The sequence below is a fragment of the Cetorhinus maximus genome, chromosome 11 (assembly GCF_964194155.1).
Source record: "Cetorhinus maximus chromosome 11, sCetMax3.hap1.1, whole genome shotgun sequence".
NCBI classification, from domain to species: Eukaryota; Metazoa; Chordata; class Chondrichthyes; order Lamniformes; family Cetorhinidae; genus Cetorhinus; species Cetorhinus maximus.
The window spans coordinates 114,173,557-114,186,655 of record NC_135889.1 but is presented as its reverse complement, the minus strand read 5'-3'; the positions used below and the strand labels follow the sequence as shown (position 1 = coordinate 114,186,655).

The window sequence follows — 13,099 nt, the reverse complement described above, 5'->3', positions numbered from 1 at the left end:
CATGTGGGACTGGAAGTAAACCTGAGATTTCTGCTTCAGAGGTCCTGCTTTTCAATCTCCTTCCTAGCTCCCTAAAGTCTTTATCCCCTTTCCTACCTAAGTCATTAGCACCATGACCTCTAGCTGATCACCCTCGCCCAGAAGAATGTGTTGCAGCTGCTCAATGACATCCATGTCCTTGATAAAAGGGAGGCAACATACCATCCTGGAGTCACGCCTACAGCCGCAGAAACCCCTGTTTGTTCCCTAACTAACAAATTCCCTATTATTACTGCTCTTCCCCTCTTCTTTCTCCCCTCCTGAATAGCAGAGTTGCCTGTAGTGCCGTAAACTTGGCTCTGACTGCAGTCCTGAGAGGAACCAATACCTTCACCCGTATCCAAAACAGAAAACCGATTGTGAGCAGGACCCCAGGGGACTCCTGCACTACCTGCCTAATTTTCTTGGACTGCCTGGTGGTCAGCCATTCCCTTTCTGCCTCCAGGCTCCTAAGCTGTGGTGTGACCACCTCTTTGGATGTGCTATCTACGTAGCTCTAAGCCTTGCGGATGCGCCACAGTGACTCCAGTCACCGCTCGTGCTCCAAAACCCGGAGTTGAAGGTTCTGCAGCTGGTGACACTTACTGCATGTGTGGTCGTCTAGGACACTGGTAGCGTCCACAGCTTCCCACATATTACAAGATACACATTCCACACGACTGAGATTTCCTGCCATGGCCTTAATTTACTTCTCTTATTTCACTTTGGTTTACTTACGAAACTTTATTTTACCTGGTCTCTACTTAACTTTATTTCACTGTTGCCTGTGTTTACTTAAATGTAAGTAGCCCCTTCTGTTAAAAATAACATGTGCTTTTCTAATTCCCAGCTACTTGATGACACTCCCTGACAGCAACTTCTCACCAACCAATGAAATTATATTTCTCCTGTGATGTTAGATGCTAGGTGCTGCTGACTCCCGGTCCCAGGGTCCTCCTCTAGCAGGTATCAGGGGTAGGCAGGAAGGTGGGCTGAGGTTACAATCAGATCAACCTTATCTTACTGAAAGGCGGAGCAGGCTTGAGGATCGAGTGGCCTACCCCTGCACCTAATTCATCTGTTCACATGTATGTAAATGATAAACAGATTAAAACCTAGCCTAATACATGGGTAACTACACAACTAACCCCCAAATTGCATCCACCCACCCCCCTCACCCGGCCTCCCAGCTATCAGTCCCGCTGCTCTGAAGATCCGGGCGCACATTATCCATCATTCAAAATAAGGCTGACCTTCAAACGCACTCTTGAACAAAAATCTCTCCAAACTTTAATTACGTAAGGAAACACATGATCGCAAGAGTTAAGGAAATAAAACTAAAATGGCACTCGCTTTTATTCAATGTATCTTTGTAACCATTCCAATCACTACATTAAAGATTGTCCAACAGAATCAGAGGCTATCAGGGATTAATGGCCGCAAGGCATGGCTGAATGCTTGATTGAAACTGATACAGTTTCAAATTCCAGGTAAATCTTACTTTATTCCTTCTAGGTTTAAGTAGCAGGAGATTGTAGATGCTTGACAACTGATCAATTCATGGCAGAAGTTAACTAATTCTTAAAGGTTATGGAACTGGAGGATATGTTTAAACATTGATTAGAATCTTATTCATGGATCTCATGAAAACAATACATAAGAAACAAATAAGCCCATTACGGTTATTTGTCTTTTAATCTATCAGCCCCATCTATCCATTTTCTGGCCACTATCTTTTATATCCATTTGGACTGTCTGCTTTAACAGCTCTATCTGACAATTTATTACACATTTCAATCACACTTTGAGCCAAAAATGTTTCACCTGCCTTCTGTCCATACCTCTAACTTCATCAGCAGCTGGTGCTTCCTGGTATTTGAGCTCTACAACATGGTGGGCACTAAAACAGCACTGCAGTTTGTGGGAGCATGCTGTGCGCAAATTGGCTGTTTCACAACAGTGACTATAGTTTAAAGGACTTTCATTGGCTGTAAAGCACATTGGGACACCCTGAGGTCATAAAAGTTGCTAAATAAATGCAGGTTAATTCTTTCTTTGTTTTACGTTTCTTTGATTCTTTCAGGGGTGTGAGCATTGCTGGCAAGGCCAGTCTTTGAGGCTACCCATCTCTAATTACCCTCGAACTGAGTGGCTTGCTGGGCCATTTCAGAGGGCAGTTAAGAGTCAACCACATTGGACCTGGAGTCACATGTAGGCCAGACCAGGTAAGAATAGCAGATTTCCTTCCCTAAAGGGCAGTAGTGAGCCAGGTGGGTTTTTACAACAATCAATGGTAGCTGTCATGGTCACCATTCCTGAGACTTGCTTTATATTTAAGATTTATTAATTGAATTTACATTCCACCAAACTACCATGATGGGATTTGAACCCACATCCCCAGAGCATTAGCCTGGGCCTCTGTATTACTCCTCCGGTGACATTATCGTTATGCCACCATCTCCTCCTAGTCAACTTCTGAGAGGATCAGGTTTTAAAGAAAGGTGAAGGGTGGTGATTAGAGGTTTGCAAAGCAAATTGAAACATCTTACATGGTCTTTAACAAGTTGGAACAGTGTATGTGTCCGGTCTAATCAGATACTTACACCTGACATGGCTAATTGTGGGATTTTTTAAAATATTCATTTATGGGATGTGTTTCGCTGGCTAGGCCAGCATTTATTGCCCACCCTAATTGCCCTTGTTCAGAGGGCATTCAAGAGTCACATTGTTGTGGATCTGGAGCCACATGTAGGCCAGTCTAGCTAAGGACAGCAAATTTCCTTCCCTAAAGGACATTAGTGACAATCAGCAATGGTTTCATGGTCATCATCAGACTTTTAATTCCAGACTTTTATTAAATTCCAATTTCACCATCTGCCATAGTGGGATGCAAATATTATGCCGGATCTCTAGAATACTAGCCCAGTGACAATACCACGATGTCATGCTATCAGGCTCTGAAAAAATGACATTGACGTAAGCACTGGTTCACTGTAAAATTGGACGGGCGAGCTTAGGAGATTTTTTTTTTATACTTAGAATGTTGTTAGAGCATTGAAGGCCCCACCAGAAAGATATAATCCTTATTGGCATTTAAAAGAAAGTGGATAAATTGTTATGATCTGAAATGCCCTGCCTGAAAGGGCGATGGAAGCAGATTCAATAGTAACTTTCTAAATGGGGTATATCCCTGAAAGGGGGGAAAAAAAAAATAGTTGCAGAGCTACGGAGAAAGAGTGGGGAAGTGGGACTAATTGGATAGCTCTTTCCAAGAGCCGACACAGGAAAAATGGACTCAATGGTTTCCTTTTGAGCTATAGTATTCGGTGACATAACTTGATCAGCCTGCTGAAAATTTACTGCTAGCCCTTGAGTTCCAAAGATGGCTGGCAGCTTGAGCAGGATCGATTGAACAGTCTTTAGGCCCCGATTAATGTAACACAGGAGGATGGAATGCTTCCAAAGCCAACCGACCGGAAAGGAAGCCATGCATGGAGGACCCTGGGGTTAAAAGAAGGATAAAACCAAACTAAGTTGCCTGGCAGGTCATGTTCGAAGACCCATTGTTTGAAAGGAAAATTATTTTTACGTTTAAGGAAAACAGCTCCGAGAGCAGAGAGTGGGATCAATGTCCGCTGCAGGTAACTAAATCAGCTTTTGAGAGCGGCCAAAGGACACTGCAGGCAGGGTGGAGTTTAGGGTTTCGGGAAGAGCAATATTCTTTTTCAGCTGTTTTGTGAGTTAAAGGAAGATTGCATGTGCCATAGAAGAATTCTATGGGGCAGGTTTCAGTGATATATATATATATATATATATATATGGCTTACTCCTGCTCCTGTATTCCTATGTATATATATATATATATATATATACACAGCAATACAGGAGCAGGAGCAAGCCATATATATGTATATATATATATATATATATATATATATATATATAAAAGCCATCATTCATAACCATGCAAATAGGCAAATTAAGTGATAGAATAAGAAAAATCAAATTAAAGTTATAAAATCTATTCTTTTTCATTATATCTGTAGCAATTGAAAGTTTGGGTAGGATTTTGCCCTATGGGTCACGACCCTGATTTTGGGGTCAAATAGGGGTCACGGCCCCAAAAGAATAGCCTGGAAATGATTTTCCCAGTGACCAGAAGGGCGGACTTGCCATCCTTAGGCAGGTTCTCAAAGCTGGAGGGCCAATAGGAGTCCCTCCAGCTCAGAAGGAGCAGCAGCCTGCCATTCAGGTAAGAGGGAGAGAGAAGGCACTTCATTCTGATACACCCTAGTACGCATTTTAAGGTATAAATAGCCACAACGGCTGGGCCACCATTGTGGAAGGGAAACTTCTTCACAAAGTGCCTGTGGCTGCAGCTGTGGCCAAGCAGACACGGGAGGGCCTCAAGGCTTACCTGAAGTTCTTGCACCCAGGACTGACCCTGGAAGGCTGCTTCCAAGCAAATGGCCTAGTCCCTGGCGCCTTGGGGGGGCCAGCAGGCTGACTGGAAAATTCCAGTCAGGCTCTGAAATGGCCTTAATAGGCCGTGAAACTATTTCAATAGACTACACGTTGATTGCTGGTGCTAGTGTTGCCTTTCCGATCCCTAGCCTGCCTCTGGGAAAATGGTTTGATGGCAGGATAGTGCCAGCAACCTCCATGCCAGCCAATGGCACGAATATCTGCACACAACCACCCACCTCCATTATTGCCCCATATGGGGGCATAAATATTCCCCTTTACTACAATTCACTGAAACAAAGTAGATATGCGATAACTGTCTGTGTTCTATGCATCGCGTGCATGTGATTTTAGACAGTCTTTTAACTGAGTGCCCGAACTAGTTGGGAGGCTGCTTTACATTCGACTCTGCACCAACTGCAGGCCATTTGCACACACAAACTTGTACCAAGTGGTGAACAGCTGAAGCAGGGGTCCTCAATGGGGAAATGTTGGAGGCTGCTTCAAAATAGCCTGGAACATTTTCTTGCAGGGAGTTTTTAGTTGGGGCCAGGAGACGCAGGAACGTCCTGGGAAGCTTGCCGACTGCATTCTAAGGACAGCCCGGAATCTTGAAATGGTCCAGGAATGCAACCACTCTTACCATACGTACGAAAAAATTGAAAGAAATAAACCCACATGCTGACCTCTTTGCTGCATTGCACTACACTGGAATTATGGACGCAACATTGTTATTCCAAAGTTTGAAGAGTTCAGCTGGGCATAGTGGACATTGCACGAATTTAAAAGCACCGTTATGATAGTACGCACAGCAGAAAGACAAAAACACCAAACAACGTGGCTTCCGAAACACGAGAGGTCTGAAATTTCATTTGGTGACCAAGAGCTTTCCTCAGCTAGGTATGGTCATTGTAGTACAACTGACATCTCGCTGTAAATAAGGTGACGTTGTTGTTTAATAGACAGCAATCCATAGGAAAAGGAGGCAAAGTAAAGAAAAAATTGTCTTAGTTCATTTACCACCTTTAGTCTTGTTGCAGCTTTTTGCTCACATCTACACATTCACTGTGCCACCTAACTTGGTGTCATCACCAAACTTGGATATTCGGCTTTCTATACCTTCATCAGTCAAGATAAATATAAGAAAAAAGGAAGGCATTAATACAGATCCCTGGGGAAAACCACTCGTCACATTGTGTCAATTGAGTACACATCCACTATCCCCACCCTGTGTGCCCTCCCACCTAATCAATTCCAATGTCAATAGGTTAACAACAATTCAATGCACTCTCATTTTTGTTCACAGTCTCTTATATGTAACCTTATCAAATCCCTTCTGTAAGCCCATATAAATAACATCCACAGACCTACCAAGCAATTTTCTCCCATATATGAAACAAGAAAAGCAAGGAATCGCTTGCAATCACAAGGTATAGACAATATCAAGAGTGATGTGTCACAGAAAAGGGTACAGATGACTGAAGTGGACTAGGCTACTTCAGAACTAATAACCTCAGGGTGAATCCATTCATTCCCCCATTACCACTGATGAGCTGATTGATAGGAATTTAGTCATTAGTAATCAGGCTTCCATTGGGATACCAGCACTGATTTAACAACTGTACTTCTGGGACGGTGAAAAGACCATCGTTCCAGAGGAAAGAACCCGAACCTGAACTTTGAAGGAAAAAAAAACGATTTGTCTGACAGGAGACATCTAACGCTTTGTGTTACAACTTGGAGCATCCTAGAGACCTGCCATATCAAATTTCCCAGAAGATGAAGCAGACTCACTCAGGTGATGCAACTGACAGATCTGTCTGCAGCTACCATTTATTTCAGCCCCTTTTGGATGCCAGTCACAACATTGCAACATAGTCATGAACGTGGATTCGTTGTGACTGAAGTGTCTGGCAGCCCACAGAGGCAGTTTACTGAGAGAGAGGGGGAGCACTTTAGGTTGACAGCACTTTACCCTCCAGTGTGATGTTCTTCTTTGTAATTTTGTGCCATAAATACAATCTAAAAAGTTAATCAGATTAAAAGAGTGTCGTCTGACGGCGGAATGGAATGGCAAAATGAGGGTTCAAACTTAATCGATGCGGGTCTTAGCCAACAATGGAAGAATCAAACGGAGCCACGCTACTCCTTCACAGGGAAAGGCAGCAAGCCATAGAGATGATGGCGATGTGTTACAGTTCACCCGGGGAGTCTAAGTTGCTGTGATGTATGTTGTGGCCTGTGACTATGGATAGTGATGGCACAGTCTCCAATATTATTTCCATCACATGGCTAACCGGGAATTGCTCCAACTCCTATTGCCTACTATTGGTGTGTGTTGGGAAGATTTGCAGGTTGATACTCAACCTATTTGACCTCGTTATGAACGCGCCTTCCTTGGCCATCAAGTCCTGGCGTGGAACTTGAACCCAGAGCTTCTGGCTCAGAGGCGGGGACGACACCCATTGTGCTGCAAGACCTCCTAGCCAGAAAGGTAAACAACCCGAATTCTCTCTCAGGGTCTCAAATCAGCAGAATTCCTTACCTCCCTCATCCTTCCCTCCCTTCTGCAATTGGCAGGATGCCGAAACTTGGCATCAACTTGTAACCAGTTCCTGCATTTATCTCCTTTCCCCTTTCACTGGTTTGAATGTTGGTTGAATCCTGGCGTGTGTGTCTGTGTGTGTGTGTGTGTGTGTGTGTATATGTTTGTGTGTGTGTGTGTGTGTGTGTGTGTGTGTTGGTGTGTGTGTGTGTGTGTGTGTTGGGCTTGCCGAAACCTTGTCATCGAGGAATGAAAGATTAGAAACTGCACTTATTTCTGTTTTAGACAGCTTCACACCCAGCTGCTCAGCTGCTACCTTCTGCCCCTATTTGGATTGAAATGTTTTGATTTCAAAATTTCGTGGGACAGATTTTGCTGGAACAGAGAATCTTGTGGTATGTAGTATTAGGGTGTTTGGGAATGTAAGGGTTACTGTGGGACTGGGAAAATAGCACCTTCCACATTATGATGCAGAGAGAGTCACATGGGAATAGTACAGTGTAGTCATGAGTCTGGTAGAAGTCGGCATGAAGATAGCGCCTAGTCAGGACTGTATCCTATATATATATGTATATAGTTTTGTGCTATTAATAAACAATTATTGTTCAACCATACAAGCTTCTAGACCTCTTCATGAGACAACGTACAACCTTACAACTTGGTGTGATTATGAGAAAGGGAAAAATGCATCAGAAAGAACACGTTTGAAAAAAAAAATCACATCTGTAAAATCTCTTAAAGGAGTTCACAAACTGAAGGAATGAGACTCCACACTTTTCAAATGTTTACTTTCTAGGGAAAAAGAGGTTGTTTGGCAGACATTAACAATAACATATTGCTAAAAGGGTACTTACTAAAGACCATGTTCATTTGTCAAAAGTTCAACTGAGGCCTACCACGGCAAAAAGGTATATTTCCTGGGTATCCCAGGGCCTCAACCATAGTTCCCTCGACATGGGGAACAGAGAGGAAAAGCGGAAGATTTGCCCATGATCCTTCCTTCTAAATTTTGCTGGTCTTTCAAAATGGGACAGAATTTCACTAAAAGCAGTTTTTACTCCAATTTCCTGGGGGCCCCCACGGGGATCCACCCAAGTCACAGAAGATTAGGCCCTTGGTTTGAAATGTTAATGTTCACGTTGAACACACAAGATTAGAACCATGGGCATGGACTCTGAAACATTGGATTAAAGCTGTTAAGACACACTATTGTCTCAGAATGTCACAGTACCATTCATCTCTGTCAGCGTCGCAGTTACAGTGATACTTGGTATCCAAACAGCTCTCCTCCAATCCACAGGCACATTTCTGAACGCCTGGTGATGAACCTCCCCAGTAAGTTTGCTTCTCTTTGGTCCTCCCAATCCACCAGGTCAATGGTATCCCATCTGAAAGAAAATATAAATATATCATAGAACTTGACAACATATTTGGAATTTTATGGGTTTGAAACAATCTTAGGTTTTGAGGACAAAAATTACTTTGTTTAAAGAAAGGTATATCACAACTTGTTTATCTGTCTTTCCTCTGGACACAAGTTGCAAAATGTGCAAGCTGCATATCATTAATCCTAGACAAAACCTTTCTTCAAGCATGAAATGCACAGACGCTTAATCTTTTACAGGCAATTGCAAGAAACTGGAATGCAGCCAGATAGTGAAAATAAAAACAAAATGGTTGTGATTGTATGATCTCTTCATTGTATCAACAAATATGCAGAGATAAATGTTAAGAGCATTATCATTGAACAGTTGGTCTAATGATGTTTGCTCCAAGATTTTGTGCAACCTCTCATCATTAAAAAATAATTAAAACGCATTTGATCATCACCTAGGAACCAATATTTCCATTGTCTCTGGGGCTTTCTAATTACATAGCAGTTAGAGAACAGAAACTGGCCATTTGACCCAACTGGTTCAGTGTTTGTGCTCCACATGAACATCCCCTCACAATCTTCACCTCCTCCTATCACATTAACCTCCTATTTCTATCTTCCTCGTGTTTATCTAGCTTCCCCTTAAACACAACTATGTTGGACTCATGCGGTAGCAAACAACAAATACTCACCATTCTCTGCGTGGGTAAAAAGGCTTCTCTTGAAATCCCTCTTGGTTTTATTAGTGACTATTTCATATTTAGGACCCCTAGATTTGAACTCCTCCACAAGTGGAAACTTCTTGTCTATGTTTATTCCATTAAAACCTCTATAATTTTAAAGGCCCTTATTAAACCACCTTCTCCATATTCACTTTTCTAAGCAAAGAGGCCCAACAGTTCACTTTCTCCTGATAGTAATAACTGCTTAGTTCTGGTATCAATCCTGTAAATCTTTTTTGCACCTCCTCCAGAGCCTCTATACCCTTTTCATTCCGTACGTTGGTTGTGTGGTTGCCGGCTTCTGGTATGCGTGGCCTATCTCATCTAGAGAGAGACTGTGGACGGAATTTTCTGCTAGGTCCTGCCGGCGGGGGTCTTCCAGTCCCACCGAAGTCAACGGGGATTTGAATGGTTCACCGCATCTGACGTGGGGGGGAGCCTGCCAGAAAATCCCGGTCTGTGGTCTTTCCCTGGTGCTTGTTTCCAACTTGTTTATGAGCAAAATGGCCGGGATTTTCCAGGCCCACCTTAGCAGGTCCCACTTGGGGAGGGGTGGGGGATGCAGTGAGCCAGCCAAACGTCTACTGACTTGTGGCGGGAGTGGATGATCCTGATCCTGGCAGTGGGCGGGACCGTAAAATCCCGCCCTATGTATTAAATAGGTCACTGGGTAGAGTATGTCTCTCATGAGTGCCGACTGTTCCTTCTGCTCCACAGAGTCTCTAGTACGAGTTACTAGGATATTTAGCCTAGCTTTGCTGCCTTTCAATTCTTTTCCTTTAGAAATGAACCCAGTATTTTGTTTTCATTTTTATGGTTTGTTAGCGACATTCATGCCCCATGAACAATTTAAAGAAAACCTTGCCCACCTCTCTCTGTTGCTTGTTCTAATAAATCAATGAGTTTGTCGTATTCCCAGCTACTGTAGCATACAACCCAAGATGTGCGTCGGGACCCTGTGGAAACCTCCCCCTACCCCTCACCCGATGCTCCAGCGCTGTGGTGGATTTCTTTGTGGGGTTGTACATTCCGCGCTCCTGACGTAGCCGGGCTCAGGGGACCCAGCCAGAAACGCGGGGCAGCATCAGGGCACAGAAAAGTACACGTGGAGCGGCAACCTGATGATGACTGCCACTTCGTGGAAGATCCGGGCCAATATTTCCCATTGTTATTATATGGCCGGGATGGGAAGTTGAAAAGTTCACACACTGGTGCTCTTTGGGAGTTGGGGAACTTTGGCCTAGAAATTCAATCGCATGTAACCATCCAATATGCGGACCGGATGGGACCTGTTGGAAGTTTGCTACACACTATATTGGTAGAGGCAGAAATAGAGGCATTTACAAACAGGGAGGCCAAACACCTATTTATGGCCCTCCTTGTAAAATCAGGCTGCCCCAAACATAACCAGGCAGATAAGTTCAGGGAGACATGGTCCACATGATACCTAACCAGCCGTCCTTGCAGCTTGCCAGCAAAAAGAATTACTTAAAAATAGTTAAGTGAATGTGTACCCAGGAAGTAGAAGGGTGCTCCTCCCAGCTCCACCGAAGGATGAAAGATTATTGCTGGCCTCCTCGTAGCCCCCAGATCTTCCCCTCACTCTACCAATCATTGACCTCTTTCTTCCCAACGATTGCAGCTCTATCTCTACTGATCACAGCCCCAACTCTTTACCCAATCGCTGTCTCCCCATCCGGCCTGTTCACTCTCCTCCCCTCTTCCAGTAGCCCCATTCTTCTACGACCTACTTGCAGGTGGCATTGGCTCCAAGCTGCCTGGGCACACCATGTGGCTGCAACTCCTAGGTCTGATGTAATGGAGGTTGAAGGCCCAATACCAGCTGATTCTATTCATTTTGGCATATGTATAGTTCCCTATGCCCCGCTCACATGGGCAGGCTGCTGTGGACCAATTTCTAGGCCTCGTACCTAGCAATAGTGCAACTAATAAATTAACTGACGGTTTCCTTTGTTTCCTTTCTCATCTGATTTTGATAAAGGAATATCTGTTGAGGCAGAACATGCATTCAATATCTCCCAGCAATTCTCCACATAAAATAAACAACTGAGTTCTCATAGCTCTCTCCCTGGCAGCTAACTGACAATAGAAACAGAAAAGATATACCACCATAACGATGCTTATAATCAAGGATTTATTTGGTCTTTGCGTGTAAATGTCATGAAGCACATTTTGATGACATTTTTGATAGGTTTTTTTTTGGTCTTTGTTTTGTGAAGGCTCTTCAGCCAGCCCCCTGGTGATATTTAGTTATTGTTTATTTGGTTTTATATTTTGCTGTCTAGGCTAGTTTATTTTTTTGAAATGGCAAGTGTTGAAAGGAGAAAGCCCACAAGGTGTAGATTTTTTGTTCTGTTACATATGATCGAAAAGGGCCAAATGTTTGCTGGACTTTTGGCTTCTGGGCAATATTTATCACTCAAACAACATCACTTTAAAGTGCAGGTGATCTCAATGCCACCTACAGGAGTACGCTGTGCCCAAATTGGCTGAACTATTTCCTACATTACGATAGTGATCACACGTAAACTGTGCTTCATTGGCCATGAAGGGTTGGCAGGTGTACTGAGACCATGAGAGGCGCTATGTAAATGCACGCAAGATCTATATTTCTTTAAGGCTGTTTCCAAAATGAAATGTACCAACGGTCATACGGGGGGAAGGACAAGAAAATAAGAAAGAAGTGCGGCAATATAAATGTCAGTGCGGTGATATTGTTGTTGTCTGATATGATTTTGATGGGAAATACATTGTTTTGCTCAGAGCACTATGGAAACTGGAAAGGCCAAGTTTTATACTTAAATTTTTAAGATGTATCTGTTGAGTGGTAGCAAGATTATCAATATTAGAAAAAGGGCAAAGGGGACAAAACAAATTGAAGACTGGTTACCACAGGGTACCTAGATTCTTCAGACTTAATTGTAAAGCTTAAAAAGTTGGCCTAGCGCTGCAACTGGTGTAAGCCTATCATGTCAAGGATGAACTCACAACTCAATACAAAATGCTCAACTTCTGCTTGCAGGACTGTAGATACCCTGCTCATTGTGCATTGTTAAGTGACTAAAATCACTTTTCCATCGTCTGCTGAATGGTGTCCATATTGTTCTGTCACTTGGACCTGTGCATCGGAAACATTTTTTTGAGAAAAACTCACCTCTCTGATGAATGAAGCTTGGCTGTTACACTGAGATCGTCTGGCTGGCATTATTTTAACATCCATACTGTGTGCCATCTATTTGAAATAGGCCAGTGTCAAATTAACCATGTTTGGAAGAATTAACGAGTTGAGCTTTTGGTTTTGTTAGAATTTGGAGCAGGATATCCAAAGCTCAGTTCAAAGGCTAGGACACATTAGTATACAATACTATTTCAAAATTGTCACCAAAATGTGCTTCATGGCATTTACACACAAAGACCAAATAAATCCTTGATATAAGCATGGTTATTGTGGTATACTTGTCATGCTTCTATTGCCATTTAGCTACTAGGGAGACAGCTATGAGAACTCAGTTGTATATTTTATGTGGATATGACAATTAAAACATACATAAGAATGGTCAAGAATGAAAAAAAACATTAAATCCATGAAGCTATTCTTTCTTCTACCCTTTTCTAGCATTCAGTTGTATCTGGAACACACATTTATTCATTCACTTAATGTTCAACTTGAGGCCTTGGCTTTTTGCAGTGTCAATGTCTTATCAATTTCATTGTTAAGGTTTGCTACTGCCTTGTCAATTACATTGTTAAGATTAAGAGAAACTGGTGATGAATATTAATTGTCTTTGAGCATATATAAATAGGGGATAGCTGGGACACTGGGTTGTGTGTGAGGAGAGCTATGAGACTGAACAAGTCAAAAACTCTCTCAATAAAGAAAAGCTCTCTATCTTGGTTTCAGCGTCACCAACTGGCTGAGATCTTGTGAAAATGTAGCACAGGGTGAACACATCC

General features: G+C 42.9%; 1 protein-coding gene across 1 annotated transcript in view; it reads right to left on the bottom strand.

Moving 5' to 3' along the window:
- Positions 1-13,099, bottom strand: part of LOC144686837 (contactin-associated protein-like 5) — a 1,126,003-nt gene that overhangs the window by 285,861 nt on the left and 827,043 nt on the right. The window contains exon 14 of the mRNA XM_078552607.1: positions 8,259-8,415. Within this exon, the coding sequence (XP_078408733.1) occupies positions 8,259-8,415 (157 nt within the window). The remainder of the gene's footprint in view (positions 1-8,258; positions 8,416-13,099) is intronic.